This window comes from Hyaloscypha bicolor, assembly GCF_002865645.1.
Source record: "Hyaloscypha bicolor E unplaced genomic scaffold K444scaffold_165, whole genome shotgun sequence".
Lineage (NCBI taxonomy): Eukaryota > Fungi > Ascomycota > Leotiomycetes > Helotiales > Hyaloscyphaceae > Hyaloscypha > Hyaloscypha bicolor.
The window spans coordinates 2322947-2340230 of record NW_020194667.1 but is presented as its reverse complement, the minus strand read 5'-3'; the positions used below and the strand labels follow the sequence as shown (position 1 = coordinate 2340230).

The following is a 17284-nucleotide window of genomic DNA, read 5'->3' as shown; positions in this document are numbered from 1 at the left end:
TATTGGAGGTTGACAATCTGTAAAATGACTAGATACAGGAGAGTGAAGAGTAAAAAAGGAGAGGAGGAATCTAAAGTACAGTTCTTATATACCCACTAGTGGGTGGCGATTTCCTCCAGTATATTATAAATCAGATGACTCATATATATTAGTGAGCGTTCCCTGAGCTTCCATAGTGAGCTATTCCATAGGCTTCCATAGTAAACCATTATAAATTAGAGTGGCGAAGCTAATATTAGTAGTTGAACCTGGTACTGGAAGGACTAGTAAGCTAGTACCAATTCAACAGTCTTGATACACGTTCCCGGTGAAAGTCTACGCTATCCTCATGCAGTGTGTCAAAGGATTAATCACGTTAATCAAATTAATCAATTAATTAATCAATTAATGTGATTAGATTATGATTAATGTAATTCAGATTTTTTTTGATTAGATTAGAATAATTAATCAGATTAATCTGTCACGTGACTATAGTAAATCACTATTTACTCAATAAGTATTAAATAACTAAGGCACCTATCAGGTAGCCCTAGTTAAACTAAGCCAGGGCTTATATAATAGTAGCTATATACTAGCTTTCAATAATAATAAACTAGTTATTCTCCTATATTCGCCCTTTTTTAATTTAGCTTCGGGTCGCTTACTAAGCGTTGCGGCACCTGATTAGTGTAGCGCTAGAGCTAGAGAGGGCAGGAGCGTTACCAGATTAGGCTAGCACGATCACGTGTAGGATCACGTGTGTATTAATCAGATTAATCTAATTAATACGTGAATAGAGTATGATTAATGAGTATATTTCGTGATTAGATTAGGTTAATGGCCATTAATCTAATCTAATCTAATCATTTGACACACTGTCCTCATGTATAATGTATAGAATTCCCAAAAAGCCCCCCTCCCCCCATGTCCCACGCAATGTCTATCCATAGTATGGACGGTAGCATCAAATGGGATCTTATATCCTCGGTGGCACTCACAACGACAACGAGGATGAGAAATGGATACCGTTACATTCAGGGACATTTCGTAAGTCTTGTTTCTTGAGGTGCTAATTGTTAAATCGGTGAAATGAATCATGGAATGCCAGAAGGCTCTTCCAGCGAAGGATACATGTGAGTGAATGTATGTGAGTTCATTGCCGCCGCTCGTGACGTTGGAAGACCTGGAGTGATTCGCGAAGCACTTATGCATTCATTATTATGTCAATCATGAAGAGAATTCCAACATGACTTATTTACACAACTAACTAGCCAGGTTGTTCTCTTGCCTTCCACATTCCCTCCTTTGCTGCCTCCAAGCTAATACAAATGTTTACTCTCAACTCAAGAAACTCTTTGCTTTAATCGCTAAGGGCAGACGACGTTCCTCTGCACCCTCACCTTCCCCCACAGACTCCAGGATGTTATACAACAAACTCTTAAGCTCCTCCCGCCTCGTCTACCGCGCCCTCGAAGATACCAAGGACGACATTCTCAAACACCCACCCAGCTACGCTCAGTACCACGATGAGATGATGCAAACCCCTGCCTCAGAGTGCTTCAAAATTACCACCGAGTGGACCAAAGAGCTCTTATCCGTCTCCATATGCCTTCCATCCGAGTGTGAAATTCCTGCGCACTCTGCAAATCCTGTGCGGATTGGCTATCTTCGTCTCTCTGCACATTACAGCTCACGTCATAATCGATCTGGCACTCTGGCCATCACCATATCTGAGCCGTATCAAGGGAAAGGCTATGGTACAGAGGCTATAGATTGGGCGTTGGATTGGGCGTTCAAGATCGAGGGCATACCGGTAGTGTAGGTGCATCTTTTCCCTACGCCTCCTTTGCCCTTATCATTCCTCTACTGACTCGCAAAGTACTGTGCTACCCCCAAAACCTCAAGTTGGCTCCGGTATCTCTCGTTCATCGAAAGAGAACTAATCCTCTGCGAGCGATGAGAGTTCGTCCGTGAAACCGTCAAACGAGCAAGCTATTACCATAGTGACACGACACGATCAATTTTTCAATGCTTGCGAAGGGAATATTGCTTTGAACCAGGATTGATATCTTGGAATTCTATTAGATTCTGAGGTTATGATGGCATCAGATACGTGAAGGTTAGTCATTGTTCTGGGGCTTGTCATTACTTGAGGGGTAGCTGGTGCGCATTATGGAGACATTCGTAGCTTGACGCTGCTTGAGTACACTTCAGAAATTGATGGCATATGCGCTGCTTACTCGCAATTTCATTAGCCTCACAACCGAAACTATGCGTGTACCCTTACGTAATTGAACAAGATATCATGCTGGACACTGAAAGTATGGACCGTAACTGAAAGACATCGTGCGGATCTATTACAAAATCTTGCATTTAGAGCTATTGCACGTGTGGATAATCTTCGGACTGCAAGTCCAAAACTCTCCCACTCACGTTTGGTATTTAAATTTCCTGAGCCCTGGTGCCCTGGTGGCCGTGAATAAATTAAGTGTCAAATGAACTGGGAAATATAATTGTGGTTGAAGTTGTACGATTGCACGGTTTAGGACCAAACTTTGGATTCTCCAGGCATTTTCAGATTGCTTCTCAGAATGAAACGCAGAGCAGCTCACCCTACACTGATTGATAGCCACAGTGGAAGCTTGATGTGCTTCTCCCATCCCATAAGTTCCTTAACAGACATATTTGTGTGGTGTTAGCTGCGACTCAGAGCCGTTATCTTCCAAAATAAGTTGACTACGCCGATTATTTATTCATTACAGGGATCACGCAGCGCTTCATTCAGTTTCAGGCGAGAATACAGTGTGCAATGCACTGAAGCGGCCAAAACTCTTGTCCTCCGAGAAGATTACCCCCGGAATGCCGTCCACGAAGGGCACACACAGATCGACCAACGACTGGGATTGCAACGTCAGTCTTTGCTCTCTGGAAAATGAAGAAGTAATGACACCACCAAATTCCTGCTTCCATCACTAGCTTGATGTTGTTCTGTGTAGTGTTAGACGATAGCGCACAGCTTGAGTACTCCCAGATCGCCCGTATCTTCAGGACACTATGGCGGCAACGTAAACCCACTTCTTCAATTTGCGCTACCTTTGGATACTTGATAATGAGTGGACTGAGAGATCATGAGGAGGTCTGGGCTCTGCTGGCTCCTTGAGGCGGCGAAAGATGGGTGACAAGTATATGAACCGCCCATCGCCCACCTGCTCTCGAAAAGATTTCTCTTCGCAACCTTCTCAGACTTTCAAAACGATTCGGACACACTTGATTCTTCTAAAAGGTGCGTTGACTTGACCCTGTAGTTGTGGAGGCAAGTGGATGTATTTCCTTCCCTCCTTACCGCCATTTTTGCGAAGCAGTTTAAAACCAACGCCATAATACTCCTTTCATCCTCGCCGAACGATGTATCAAATAAAAAATTCTGACCAAAATTCGATGCAGACTTCACTTTTATCCTAATCCGTCGAGTTTGAAGCTCTCGCGATGTTCCAAGGCCACTTGTTATTGGACCACGGGTCGGATGGTGCGGATGTTCAACCCGAACCAAAACCACAACCTGGAGATCCTGTAAGTGCACCACTCAATACGATTGCGAATATACGACAACCTGCTGCCAGATGTTTAGTGAATCAATAATAATTGATTATATTTTGAATAGACTCATGGAAATTGATGCAGCATAGCAACGGTGTTGCTGAGTTGGAAAAGATGCTGCTGAACGAAGTCATTCATGCTCAAATTCGGACCCGAAAACATCCCACTTCATTTGCTCAGTACTCGAAAGTGCTGACCAACATGGCCTCCACTTATCAATCAGGGGCTTCCGTTGTTTATTGCAGGGAGAAATCCTTTGACTTTTTTTTTACCATTTCCACTTCATTAAAAGAAGTCTGCGTGCGTCGCTCGACGTCAGGTCAACTTGCACGCCCTGGTGGCTGGCCTCCCAATTTCATAACGATTCAACATCTCAGAATATCAATAAAAATCCAAAATCAACTTGCTTTTGAATGAAATATTCACACCGCAGAAACGTGAATGGAATGCACGATGACGCGGAACCTTTTGGAAACACTTCAACTTGGGCGATGCCAGCACCTAAGAGAGTAGCCCGCACCAGCATGGCGAACCGCTGGGAAGGCTAACTGCTTAGGGGCTTCGGTTACCCCCCTCTCCTAACCACATCATTCGCGGAAAGTTCGGCTGGTTGTCCAATTATGAGCTTGAACCAACTCGGTGATCCAAAAAGCTCTTCGCCCCTGGTATGCTAGATGACAGGCCACTCGGACATTGAGAATACGATATGGTGGGGGGGTATTCGCTCACCCTTCGGTGAACAATGAAAAATCACTACCACCAGGCTAGCAATTTTCACGTGACACTCGTCCTGAAAAAGGACTTCAAACCGTTCATAGCATTGGGGGTGGAACAGAAGAATTGTTGTAAATGCCTTCTTGCATTTTATCTGCTCTAATTGTGATCTAACAAATGCACACCTGGGTATCATCCTCTCTTTCCATCCTACCTTCCACCACCAACTCGCGTAATGTCTCTCACTTTTCATCCCCACTTCCATTACCAACCCCAGTATCATCTCTCTTTCTCTCTCTCGATCCCTCCAACCACCACCAACTCGTATAATATCTCTCTTTTCATCCCCACGTCCGCCAGCAACCTCAAACTCCAAATGAAACAGACACACACACACACACACACACACACACACATTTGGGCTAAGGGTCTCTATCTTGGATCTGGCACCCCAAAAGAGATCCACCCAATGAAGAGCCATTTTGAAGGGAAAGAACACGCCATCACAAACGCCAAAACTGACGGGACATTCGAAACGCCATGACCGGGTATCATCCGAGCAGACAAAGTCCCAACGCCGTGGCTAATCGGACAAAAACACAGAAACGCCCCCCCCCCCATGCATGTACACTCTATCTTCCATCTGAACTCTACCGGTATCGTCAATCATGAATCATACAAAGAGAGAAAAAGAAAAGAAAATAATCAGACAAAATTGTACAAATCATACACTCGTCATCGTTATCATCCCAGCTCGCACCACACCACATCGCCGCCATCTCATCCCCCCACCCCTCTCCTTCACCCCTCCCCCTACTTCCCTTTCCCCACCGCAACCCCATCATCAAACAGCCTCCCGAGCAGGAGCCACCACCAGAAACCAAGTCTCCACCCCTCGATCTGCTTGGGGTAAGAGCCGTAGAAAAGGCCGAGCTCCGTGCCCCATTCCATGACGAGGCGCAACTCCCACTCCTCAAATGTGTAGCCAAAATGCTGCTTGAGACCCTCGATGTTGATGCCGGATCTGGTCTTCATGAGCGAGGCTATGGAACACAAAGTTCTCTTCCAGATGTCTCGGTTGAGCTTGCCTGTGATGCCCCACCAGATCGGGAGCTCGCCCGCTGCTGAGCCACGCGGAGGTTCCGCCTCCAAGAACTTCTTGAGGGTCTCGTTGTCGCAGTCGTAGACGTAGAAGCCCTCCCTGGGACTGAGGAAGAGGTCGAATCGATAGGACTCTTTGGGTATCTGTCTTGTTTCGTAACCGCCGCCGTCGAGCATTCCCATCTTCTTGCCTTGGCTCGGCCACACCTTCGTGTTTGTGTGGATATCACCCATAGCCTGCATCGAGGTAACAGCTAGCATCCAACCTGCGGTGGTGAAGTAGTTGTGCGGAACAGGCTCGTCTAGCCAAAAGCGCTGGTCCAAGTACCACTTTGCCATGGCGGCATCGATCACTTGCTCTACCTGGACATCCATCTTGTTCAACGGTTCGAGGAACTTCCCAGTGACTTCAAAGACGCATCCGAAAAGTCTTCGCACCCTGCTTGCTCTCAGAAGGATTTTTTGCTCCTGCAGAATTGTCAAGACGTGCTTGATCTTCTCTTTCTGGATGTTGATGTTCTCCCCGTTGATAATGGAGAGCAATTTTTCCTGCGCAATCTTGGCATCATAGTCTTCTGGTGGTGTTACAGCTACGGCTCTGACCCAAGATCGAATCACTTGAAGCTCATCCTTGCTCATTTTGGGACTCTCCTTCGGCATCGACAGCACCGACCGTGGTTCAGCGACTGCCATATCCATCTTCTTGTAAAGTGCGGTCTTCTCACTGTCGAATTGGTCTCTCCAGGGCCGCTCGTTTGCCTCCGGACTAACTTCCGTAACGCTGAACTTGCCCTCGATCAGATTTCTGGATTCCCGAATCTTGTTTTGTTTCGTCGTCATTGAGGTGTTAATGTTCTTGTTTCTGAGAGCCCACTTGACGAGCTGGTGGAACTGATACTCCGTCAGACGGTCGTAGTCGATCTTAGGAACTTTATTCTTTTGGTATGCTTGTAGGAAAGCCTTCTGGAAATCCTCGATCAAGCGTTCAATGACATCCCTCCTGGAGCGCTGAAGGCCATTCCAGTACTTCGCGAGGAAATTGCAAGTATAATCCTGGAAGGATTGAGATACAAGGACCCAATCAATCAGGGCGGTGACCCCACCCGTCAAAGTGCGGATAGTGGCCACAGTGAGGATGAGTCGCTTCTCGTCTCGAGGAGACAAGATCGCCTTTGACCCTTTGATTCGTCTGTTGAATTGCGCGGCGCGATTGGGCTGGCCAATCTGAACCCCGAGCTCTTTGGTGGCATCCTTCGCATCCTCGAAAAGATCCTTAAAGTCGCTGGGAAGAGCGGTGAGGGCTCGTGTATATTTGAATCTCATTCCTTTGGTGAGCTTCTTGGGGGGTATAAGCGTAAATGTAGGTCGGGGCTTTCCTCCTCTCCTCTTAGCTGGCTGCTTGATGGATCGATAATGATCGTCACGGCCGAAGTCTAGCTTGTCAACGGGCAGCGACTCCAGGTCGAAGGCAGTGGCATCGTTCCAAGTGAGGGTCAAACTTCCAGACGCGACAGGGCGCCACAAACCGACGGTCCAAGATCCACGGTGGGGATCCTCACCTCCTGTAACAATGCTCGGCGCAATGAATATCAGGCGTCGGTAATCGGGTTGAAATTGGTGCACTCCGGGAGACGGTCCTTTGTATGATGAGGCAGGGAGGCCAAAAGTTGGGGGAAGGAACTCGAGGCCAACATTTCTTGGTGCGCCAGGTAACAACTTTTTGGGCTCGAAGAACCTCAAGATGTTCGCCTCATTGATGGGTTTCTTGGTTCGCTTCTTCGTGTCCTTTGAGTTATCTGGAACAAAGGTTGGGAATTTGCGCTGATAAGGGCGAACCGTCTTTCCGGTGACCTTTGATAAAGTGCGACAAGCCGCCGTTGGCTTCTTTGCGGGTTGGTTTTTGCGGGCGTATTTGCGCTTTGGTTTGCCGGTTATTCTGGAGATGCTCCCGGAATAGGGTGCCGGGGTAAGCAGATTTTGCTCCAGGAGAGCCTTCGGGGGGTTCGCAGGTAGGAACATGCGGTTCTTCTTGGGAAAGATAACCGGGCGGTGGTCTCGATGAGCGCGCTTCACATAAGCTCCCTCATCCATTCTTCGCAACGGACGGGCATGAATGGGCGGGGCACCATGGCCGTAGGGCTGAAGTGACCAAGTACCATCCTTAGCCTGCATGTAGGTGATGGGATAAGGAATCTTCGGCTTGGGTATGTGGCGAACACCCTTTCTCGACTTCTTCTGCTCGGTTTCTTGATCCCATGCACCTGTTGCAGGATTGGGCATGAAAGCTGGCTGAGCATCCCAGGATCGCTTATTCAGATATGCAGTTTCTGCTCGCTGGGCCTTTTCTTCTTCAGTTAGGAGTTTCTTCACCACGTTTCGGCTCTTCCGTTTTGGAAAGAAGCTATCAGGGTTTTTGGCCTTCCTGGTGGCCCAGTTTCGGCGCAGACCTTCAGAGATTGCTTTGTTGTGCGTAGGGCTTCGTTGTCTCGCCCGTCCGTCACCCCGTTTCTCGCCTTTTCTCTTGGTCTTCCTCTTGGGCTTCTTTTCGTCGGAATCGAGGTCCAGATCGTCATCCTGCCAGTTGCCCTCGTTGTCCAACTCATCCCCCATGGAGTCCGCGTCTTCATCTGCGTCCTCATCCGCCTCCTCAGCCTCGCCAACTACGAAATCATCATCAGATTCGTCACCAATCATCTGTGGGGGGGGATCTGGGTCCGACGATGCGGCTCCCTCCTCCTTTCTGCGAAGTCTATCTCGCTCGGCTTGGGGGAGTCTGCGCGTGGCAAGTGCGTTCAATCTGGAGAGAAAGGGCTCGGGGGGTGCAAACTGCGGGGGTACGTAGAGGTCGGGGTAGCATTGTTGAATCAGCGCTTTGAGTGCGTCAATCGCTTTAGAGTCGACTTGGGATCCAGCCAAGATGAGAATGGTGCGGGTGATTTCTCGCTTCTTGGAGTCAATCCATGTAAAGTCCACACAACGAAGTCGCTTGGTCTCAATGAGATGATCGACAGTCTTGCTGCACAGCTTGGATTCGGGAAGGACGTCATTTCTAGGCATGGCGAAGCCGAAAGTCTTCACCCATATGTCCACGAAACCAATCCAGATGGCCATGTCGCCAGGGAAAAACCCGTCGTTTCCTTGGACGACAGACAGTAGGATCTCCTCGCAATGTCGGATGGCCGATGATTCAGTTACTTCCTCCATACCCTCCAGAGCAGGAACGCCTGCAATCAATTTAGACATGCTATTATGCATTGCCATCTGATCAACCAATTCTCCAAGTGCAAATGATTCAAAGGGCAAGGCCTTGTACATCTTCTTGTTGGAAGGAGTAGTTGTGAGATTGTTGACAACTCGACCTTTGCGAGGTCGCTCAACACCGGTTGTGCTGTACTTCTGAGCCCATTCAAAGATAGAATCGTCACTGCTTGCAGACGCATCAGATTGCTCGGCCTCCTCACGTTGCGCACGAGTGGCTTGCTTGGACTTCCGTTCACTCTGTCTCCTCTTTTGACCAGATCTCTCTGTGCGAGGCTCTTCAGTTTCGCTGACCTGTGGCTCGCGTTGCAATGATGCACTGGCAGCCTGCTTCTTTGATGGCTGGCGCCGCTTCGGCTTGGGCGTCTCGGGAGGAAGTGGTATGTCCTGAGGTAGGATGTCCTCCGATGTGGACGGCGAGTCGACTTGGGGGTCACCATCTTCAACGCGCACCTCATTATCAAGAGATGTGTTTGATGGACCTCCTTCTCCGACCTGCTGCTGTGCGGATAGTTGTGGGTCGTCGAGCGAACCAGACTTGATTGCTCCATTTGACTTCTTCGAACCATGACGTGCCTCTCTTCTCGCCCTTTTCTCTTCGTAGGCGGTCATATCGGCATTAGGATTGCAAGGGGAGTTGGACTTTGTGAGATGATAATCCAAGCCCCAAGACTGCATCCATCGTTTCCCACAATTGGCACACATGTAAGGTTTGTCGGAAGCGTCGACCTTCTCGTACTTCTTTTCCTTTTTCGTCTTCTTTGGGTTCTGAGACTTCTCGGGCTTCTGGGCGCTTGGTTGTGGATCTCCGGAGCCATAGAGAGAGCCTAGTTGGGCTTGGAGGTCTTGCTGTTGTTGCACGAGCTGGGCAAAATTTGGATCATCAAGGGTGGGAAGATCACCATCTGGTCCAAACTCATCTTCGACCGTCTGTTGCGAATCCCCCGGCTTGGCAGATTGCTTAGGTTTTCGGGACTTCCGGGCTAGGGCTTCTTGAAGCTGTTGCTGCTGGAGTTGCACCCGATCTAGATCATCAGGCGCGGAAAAATCATTAGGCGAGGGAAGATCATCGTCTGGTCCAAACTCATCATCCACGCTCTGTTGCGAATCTCCCGGCTTGGTAGATTGCTTAGAGTTCTGAGCGGCGTTCGGTTGCACATCTCCAGAACCGTAGACATCACCAACTGGAGGAAGATCATCGTCCGGTCCAAACTCCGCACTAAGCACGGCAGTGATGATCTGATGGCGCATGAGATGTGCTGGCTCGGGCTCCACACCAGTCTCGACAAATGTGAAGCTGTATGTAATTTTCTCTTTCTTGTCGTTAGTGGCTTTGATGCGAAGCTCCATCGGATCGGACCCCTTCGTAGATGTAATGGGTTCTTCGGCAAGCTTGCCAATGGGCAAGACAAGCATTGGGGTGTTTGAAGTAGGTTGAAGAGCCTGGATGAACTCCAACACGGACAGGTCTTTTGACAGGACCAGGTGTCCACAGATTCCATTGAATATACAGGCAAGACGAGTTGAACCTTCAGGCAGGACAGCAGCTTGTGCTTGTGCGAGTTCTGCAGCGAAGTCCTCATCTGGCTGATGATTCTGTCGGGGCTTCTGGCTCGGCCTTTCTTCGGGATTCTGACGGGGCATTCTTCTCTTACGGGCAAAGACCAGAGGTTGCAATGGATACTCATTATTGATGGTGGTGTCTTCTGACATTTCGTACTCCATTGGTTGAGTATCGCCTTCTTGGTTTTGCGGCTTTGGGGTTCGGCGCTTACGCGGCTTCCGGTTCTTTGGTCGAGAAGCTGGAGACGATGGGGGCTGGGGAGCTTTCGGAATAGGTTGTGGGGCGAGGACGTCTGACCAAGCAGTCGAACCGTCGTGTACATATGGTTGATAAGAGACATGGGGTGGTGGAGGAAGAGGTACATATCCAGACATCGATGGCTGAGCGGCGATAGGTGTTGTAGTTTGGGACACTTTGTATGCTGCATGCGCAGCGAGAAGAGGATTGTATAAGGGTTGAGGAACTGTCGGGGGCTGTGCAGGGACTGCAACTTGTGGGATGGGCGCCGAAGCATAAGGCGATGAGTATGGGGATACGTAAGAGATTGCTCTGGGAGCTAGCAGTGGATGCACGAACTTCGCGATGTCGGGCGGTACTGTGGGCGATGGAGAACGACGCTTGGCTGCAGATTCTTCGCCGAAGCTTGACTTTCTCTTGATTCCTGCGAGCGGGAGCTCCTCGCGAAAGACTTGTGTGCAACTCAGGTTGTCGGACTCCATCTCTGTGAAGCTCATCATACGGAACCGCGTGGTGTTGATTGGCATCTCCTTGCCTTCCGGATCTTTGATGAAGATATTGCGTTGCGCCCTGAATTCCTTCCAGACTGCATCTCTCCTAGCAGGGTCCAGATGGTCCAGATATTCACTTGCCAAACCGTCGAAGATTTCTCGGATCGATAGACCTGCTCAGGTTGTTCAGCACCGTCCATTGCAACGCGCATCTCGTCGTCGCCAGTCCCCTTGCCCTGGGAGCAGGAGGTCTTCCCCCTGAAGATCTCCACGTGATTCGCCTCGAAAGCGACGCGGCCGCGTCTCAAAAAAAGATGTAAAAAAAAAAGGAGTGCGCCACGGCCACTGGGCCAGAAGCGCGCCCTTGCATTCCAGCCAGCGGGTAAAAGCCAACTGCCCCACGGCCATGCAAGCCACAGCTGGGAGGAGAAGTCGCGAAAGTGGTGGAAAATGGGTCCACGAAGCGTCGTGCGACTCACCTTGAGGGCCAGCAGCCTGCACCAGGTTGAGGACAGTTGCGATCATGGTATCCATGATCGTAGCCATCGTGAAAGCTTGAAGTTGAACATCAAGAGATGCCGGATTGGGTTGTTGTAGATCGTATGTGTGCTTTGAAAGCAGAGCTTTGCGGTGGTGGGTGTCGAGGTCGTTGGAGAGATCGTGAGAGATCGTGTTGTTAGGATTCGCGATTGAGGCTGCGGGGTCGACGTCGACTCGGAAAAGGCTTTCGCTTAGCGCCCAATTAGCACGAGGCTGGCCTTGCGCATCATGTGACGAGCATTGTTCGAGTCGATTTGCTAGAAAAGAGAATTCAAAGAAGAAGACTGATGAGGACGTGAATCTGGGATTCAAATTTGGGCAATTCGAGCCGTTGCTGTGGGCGAAATTCAGCTGTGCTAGCAAGTTGTTGACTTTCAATCATCCAGGCTTTGGGAACACGAATGATTATTGGACGCCAATTTGTGGACCTTTCAATCTCAAGAATCACTGGTATGTATTATTCTAGCAACCAGTTGGACTTTTGATCTCGTAAACGTAAGTATTCGTAGACTAGCAATTCCTGAGCCTTTTTTCAATCAATGCCGTAGATAGTTTATGTACAAAAGCATCAATAGATGTAACCCTCCAGCTCGGTTCTTGCAATGCCAATTAATAGAGGGTGTCGAAGCTTTCAGTCCGCTTCAAATGTCCAATCATGTCAACTATTCCAATGTAAGGAAACAACCATAATTGCGCGAGTAGTGTTCGCAGATGCACAACTTGGGACGCTTTGTATGCTGCATAGGCAGCTAGAAGGGGATTAGACGAAGGTTGAGTAGATTCGGGTTGACTAAAGAAGGCGATTGGATGAGCAGGTGCCGCAGTTGTGTGAACGAGGATCCGGCGGAGGTATTTATGCTTTCTCGCAGTCTTACCAGTTCTGCCGCGGCAGAGGCCACTTGACTTCCATAAATAGAGCTTTCCATTTTCAATAAGTACAAGATTGTTCGACCTATTTTCCCAACCTTGCCACTAACCACCGAGCAACTAGCTTGAACTGTCATTTTATCAGTCCTCACAGCGTGGCGACGCAGACTTCGTTTGGAAAGACCTTATTAACCACAAATATCTATTCGCCCTTCGCCCTCTCCTTCATCATCGCCCTGTACCCTTCAACCACACCCCTCCTTACATTCCCCAACTCCTCTCTCCTCCTCAGACTCCCACTCGCCCTCGGCACATCCTCAACCTCAACTCTCGCGCCCCTAGCCTTAAATTTCTCGTTCGGGACATTCGTAAACGTAGGCGGCGCCTGCACAACATCATTCAGCCCCACCTTCCCCTCGCCTCTATCCCTCTTAATCCTCGCCCACGGATCATCTTCGCCATCCTCTACCTCCCCAAGGACCTTCTTCTTCCCCATTCTCTTCTTCTTCCCCATTCTCTTCTTCTTCTTCTTCCCGGCCTTATCCTTCACAGCCTCAATATCAACTTTCCACTTCACCTGCCCATCCTCATCCATCGCCTCCTCCTCCGCATTCTCTTGGTCATCCATCTTCCTCTCCTGAATCCGCTTCTCTTCCGCCCGCCACTCATCATACATCCTATGCATCCTCTTCTCCGTCTTCGTCCTGCCAACCTTCAACCCAAGCGGATCCTTCCCTTCCTTCGCACCCTTGTTAATCAACCCGCTAACCGGCAGCGCAGCATCCACACGAGCAGAAAACGCAGACATTTTTTCACCGGGTCGAATCGTCGGGACCTCCGCCTTCTCTTTCTCCTCTGCTCTCTCCCCCACTTCCACTCTCATATCTTCGGCGGGTTCGCTGGACTGTTTCTCCGTAGCAGCCCTCCTCTTCTTCGCCGCCTTGCTCTCTTTCACCCCATCATCTAACCCCTTCGGCAATTTCTTCCCCTGCTGGAACGCCATCAGCCTCAAAAACGCTTTCGGCGTATCATCTTCTGCATCCTTGTTCCGCTTCCGCTTCTTGTTCTTTCCTGTGCTGTTCAGTTCGGAGGTGAAGATGCCGTTCTCTTTGGCGGATTTGGAGGTTGGGAGGGGTCTGGCGATTGTGGTGGGTGGAAGGTCGGTTCTGGGGATTTGGATTAGCAATTGGGGATGGGGAAGAGGAGGGGAGGGGAAGGGGGCGTACGTCGATTTGTCTGCATCGCCTTTGCGCGTGTGTTTGTGCGGCATTGTGAGGCGTTGGTGCCGTGCTGTGGGATGGTTTGTGGTGTTGATGAGGTTTCAACGATAACGATAATTTTCTCCAGGGTCTCAGATGGGCGGTCTTGGCGCTGCACTAGCGGGGTAACTGACGATTCTCTTGCCTCTCTTTTTTACAACTTCTCTTCCTTTTAGCTTTGATCGAAAAATGTATAGACAATTGACCTCAAGTATATCTTCATTTCTGCTCAATTTAATTTCTCCATTGTTGGAAATCTCCATCCCATTATTAGTGCTCCCCACTCTGCAAATCTCCAACACCATCTCAGCCCCTGCGACCCTTGCATCACCGCACGTGTGTGCCTACAGGGTCTGGGCCCAGAAGATCAATGGGGGCGCAAGCACATCCTCTAGGCTCCCAGAGAAACAATTTGATACCGTGCCTCCCTTCTGCTTTTCCCGTCTCCTCTTCCTCCAATCCTTCTTCTATTTATGTTTACTATACAGCTTAGTTCTCGCTCCGCGGATGACACACGATTCGTAACCGTCGAAGCAGCAGCGATCCAGACGAAGGCAGTGACATTCTGCTGCGCGTCTCGACCAGATAGTCCCTCTTCCAGGCCTAGCACCCTTCTATCGACTCTCTCCCCTTTCCCAGACATACGATCACTCAATCCCTCACCTCGAAACTGTCAATCTCCGAATGGCATCTTGTTCGTGACCCGTCGCAACCCAATCGCCACCGCTGGACCCTGCCAAGACTCGCCGATCAGAGCAGCGCCAAAATGGCAAAGGCGCAAGGCGCATACCACGTAATCGACCCAGCCGAAGAACCCGAGGACCTGACCAACGACGATGATGTGGTCTTTTCGCAATCTTCGAATTCGTATTTAAGGAAACCGAGCGAGTCGTTTGACACGGAGGAGGATATTGAGGATGGCTTTGTTGAGAGGAGACAAAGGAGGAAAAGGGGCTGGACACGGATTTGGGATAGCATGACGGTTAGAGAGAGAAGAAAGGGGAGTCTGGATAAGGAGGGATTGTTTGGGAGCGGGAAGAGGGGACGGAGGAGGAATGGCGGTTGGTATAATTGTTGTGTTTTTGGGGGGGTTAGTGGATTGTGTATTTTGTATGTCCATTCTTCCTTTCTCTTGCCCCATCCCCCGTTCCTGTCCCCCAGCTTGCTAACCCACCCGCAGAGCCCTCCTCCTAACCTTCAACCTCCTCCTCGTCCTCGCAACCTTCATCTGGTCCTCCGACATCGACAGCTACCTTCAGAACTGGGGACGTCCAGGCAGTGGTACCGAAGGGTTGGCCTGGTACCCCACAGACTTCACGCGCGACGTGCTCCCCATACCCTGCCACTCGCATAACGACTACTGGCGCCGCGTTCCTCTGTTCTCCGCCCTCCGAGCAGGCTGTATATCCGTCGAAAGCGACGTCTGGCTTTTCGACAACGAGTTATACGTGGGGCATAATACTGCGAGTTTGCAGAGGAATCGGACATTCCAATCTTTATACGTCAACCCATTGGTTCAGATCCTCGAGCAGCAGAACCCGAGGACAGATTTCTACAATGGCACCGATCATGGGGTATTTGATGTTGATTCTGGACAGACCGTGACGCTGCTCATAGATGTCAAGACGGGTGGTGCAGAGACATGGCCTTGGGTATTGAAGCAGCTTGAGCCACTCCGAGAACGGGGCTGGCTTTCCTTCATGCAGGATGGGGAAGTTCACATAAGGCCAGTAACGGTGGTAGGCACAGGGAACACGCCATTCGATATCCTGACCGCAAATTCTACATACCGAGATGCGTTCTTCGACGCTCCATTAGAAACAATGTGGGAACCTCGCCGCGGTGCACCTGGAACGACGGACTGGCCTTCCGGCTCTTCCTCTGACCCTCTTGATTCATCATCAGACTCTGATTCCGAGGAAAACCCCACCTCCCCCTCCGACACCCAAGACCTCGGCCAAGGCCTCAGCGGCACAACACCCGACTCCCAATTCACGCCCCTCAACTCCTACTACGCATCTGTCTCCTTCGGACAATCAGTCGGGCGAATCTGGCGTGGCAGACTGAATCCGAAACAAATCAGGATTATTCGCGGACAGATTAGGGGCGCGCATCGAAGGGGGTTGAAGGTTAGGTATTGGGATTTACCGGCTTGGCCTTTGGGGATGAGGAATCACGTTTGGGATGTGCTGATTAGGGAGGGTGTTGATATACTCAATGTGGATGATTTGAGGGGGGTGAGTAAGATTGCTTGGTAGGTGAAGGGGAATGGGGGCATTGACGGCGTCTTTATTTAGAGGGCATTGGTGGAGTTTAGGTTGGGAGGTTGTATTTTGATGTGAAGAGGTGGGTGGGGCATTGTGCGTAAGATAGGGAGCTGAATATACTGCTTGAGATCATCCAGTGAAGTGGTGCCTTCATCCATGGTGTCGATGTACTGGAGGAAAGCTGTGTGTTCTCATCTTCATTTCAAATCCTCTATCCGGGGCAACGATGTCAAGTGGTTCATCCTCCTCAGTGTGGAAACATAAATAACCTCACACACGATGGTGGCTGCTGGTGGCGGGAAAATGTAAAACTATCTTCCCCCCCGGTGTCAATTGGGGTGTCGATTGTATGACGGATCCTGCAGCTTTTAAGACCATCTACGGCCAAGGATCGAAATTTGTCAAGTCAGATTTCTACTATGCTTTTGGATACCCAGATATCACCAGGTTGGACATGTTTTCGGAACGAGATACTCCGTATTGCAAGCCATTCACTAAAACGTCGAAAGGTTGCTTCACTCTATTCCTTGTCGGCACTTCTTTTATACGAGCATTTCGTCCATATATGCAACCACCAACTCTGTGGCAAGTTGGAGGAGTTTGTAAGAACCCCGCAGGGTCATTGACATACCGTAATGGATGCAATAATACGCGTTTGGCGTTATTGGGGAGATTTCGATAAGCACCAGTCGTGTCCCCCCATTCCATTGAATGCATGCTCATCGCATTAAAGATTGGGAAATCCTTCGAATACATGGGACTGGAGACCGATCCTCGCGGGATTTTGAGTGCAATTCATGAGTCTATGATTTACGGCTCTCGCGTCGGCCTTTTCCCAGAATTACACGCTCCCTTGGCATACTTGGCCGCAAAAGCCAGACTACCTATCCCATTTGGCGGGGTGGGTGCCTTCATCACAAAGGAAATCTATAATCGGAGAAGTGGGAAGCTTTCTGGTGTCGAGGGCGATTTCCTCGACAAATTACTGAAGCTGAAAGACGCCGCAGGGTCGATGACTGGGACATCCAGAGTACCGTCGGCGCAAACATTGCAGCTATATCAGGCACAACCGCCATCGCTTTGAGCGCTATCATTTATCTTTTGATCAAGCATCCAGAAAATGCACAGAAACTTCGCCAGGAAACCAGAGAGTGTAGAAATCTGGGGAAGGTTTCAACACCAGTTACCTTTCAGGAAGGACGGAAAATGCTATATCTTATGGCTGTCATCAAGGAAGCGCTTCGTCTTCATCCTGGAACCGGACAGCTTACGTCTTGAAGCATTACTCAAGGGGGCGCAGTCCTCTGTGGACAATTCTTTCCTGCTGGAGTTAGTCTCTCCGGCCTGTGATTCTTATTATGGGTGTGACTGATTATCTGTTAGTCTGTCGTTGGCTGTAGTTCTTGGCTT

The 17284-nt window shown here is 49.7% G+C and overlaps 6 protein-coding genes across 6 annotated transcripts; 4 read left to right on the top strand and 2 right to left on the bottom strand.

Moving 5' to 3' along the window:
• Positions 1 to 903: 903 nt before the first annotated feature.
• K444DRAFT_704939 (uncharacterized protein) lies at positions 904 to 1801 on the top strand (the record flags this gene model as incomplete). The annotated part of the gene is made up of 3 exons (XM_024888094.1): positions 904 to 1026; positions 1088 to 1112; positions 1251 to 1801. The coding sequence occupies 3 exons, from the start codon at positions 904 to 906 to the stop codon at positions 1799 to 1801; spliced, it is 699 nt and encodes a 232-aa protein (XP_024730049.1).
• A 3302-nt stretch (positions 1802 to 5103) lies between these two features.
• Positions 5104 to 11487, bottom strand: K444DRAFT_636036 (uncharacterized protein; the record flags this gene model as incomplete). The annotated part of the gene is made up of 2 exons (XM_024883948.1): positions 5104 to 11114; positions 11421 to 11487. The coding sequence occupies 2 exons, from the start codon at positions 11485 to 11487 to the stop codon at positions 5104 to 5106; spliced, it is 6078 nt and encodes a 2025-aa protein (XP_024730048.1).
• Positions 11488 to 12550: 1063 nt separating this feature from the next.
• On the bottom strand, positions 12551 to 13618 carry K444DRAFT_542646 (uncharacterized protein; the record flags this gene model as incomplete). Its single annotated transcript, XM_024875893.1, has 2 exons — positions 12551 to 13514; positions 13575 to 13618. The coding sequence occupies 2 exons, from the start codon at positions 13616 to 13618 to the stop codon at positions 12551 to 12553; spliced, it is 1008 nt and encodes a 335-aa protein (XP_024730047.1).
• An 89-nt stretch (positions 13619 to 13707) lies between these two features.
• Positions 13708 to 14252, top strand: K444DRAFT_201284 (uncharacterized protein). Its single transcript, XM_024870995.1, has one exon. It carries the CDS (start codon positions 13797 to 13799, stop codon positions 14130 to 14132), a length of 336 nt encoding a protein of 111 aa, XP_024730046.1. The 5' UTR covers positions 13708 to 13796; the 3' UTR covers positions 14133 to 14252.
• Positions 14253 to 14583: 331 nt separating this feature from the next.
• K444DRAFT_542308 (uncharacterized protein) lies at positions 14584 to 15865 on the top strand (the record flags this gene model as incomplete). The annotated part of the gene is made up of 2 exons (XM_024875870.1): positions 14584 to 14717; positions 14788 to 15865. The coding sequence occupies 2 exons, from the start codon at positions 14584 to 14586 to the stop codon at positions 15863 to 15865; spliced, it is 1212 nt and encodes a 403-aa protein (XP_024730045.1).
• Positions 15866 to 16472: 607 nt separating this feature from the next.
• K444DRAFT_201279 (uncharacterized protein) lies at positions 16473 to 17057 on the top strand. The gene has a single exon (XM_024870994.1). The coding sequence runs from the start codon at positions 16590 to 16592 to the stop codon at positions 16956 to 16958; it is 369 nt and encodes a 122-aa protein (XP_024730044.1). The 5' UTR covers positions 16473 to 16589; the 3' UTR covers positions 16959 to 17057.
• The last annotated feature ends 227 nt before the right edge of the window (positions 17058 to 17284 follow it).

What these genes read in the sequence shown, in the direction of transcription:
- K444DRAFT_201279 (XM_024870994.1), top strand. Translation starts at nt 16,590, where the DNA reads ATGCTCATCGCATTAAAGATTGGGAAATCCTTCGAATACATGGGACTG.
- K444DRAFT_201284 (XM_024870995.1), top strand. Translation starts at nt 13,797, where the DNA reads ATGTATAGACAATTGACCTCAAGTATATCTTCATTTCTGCTCAATTTA.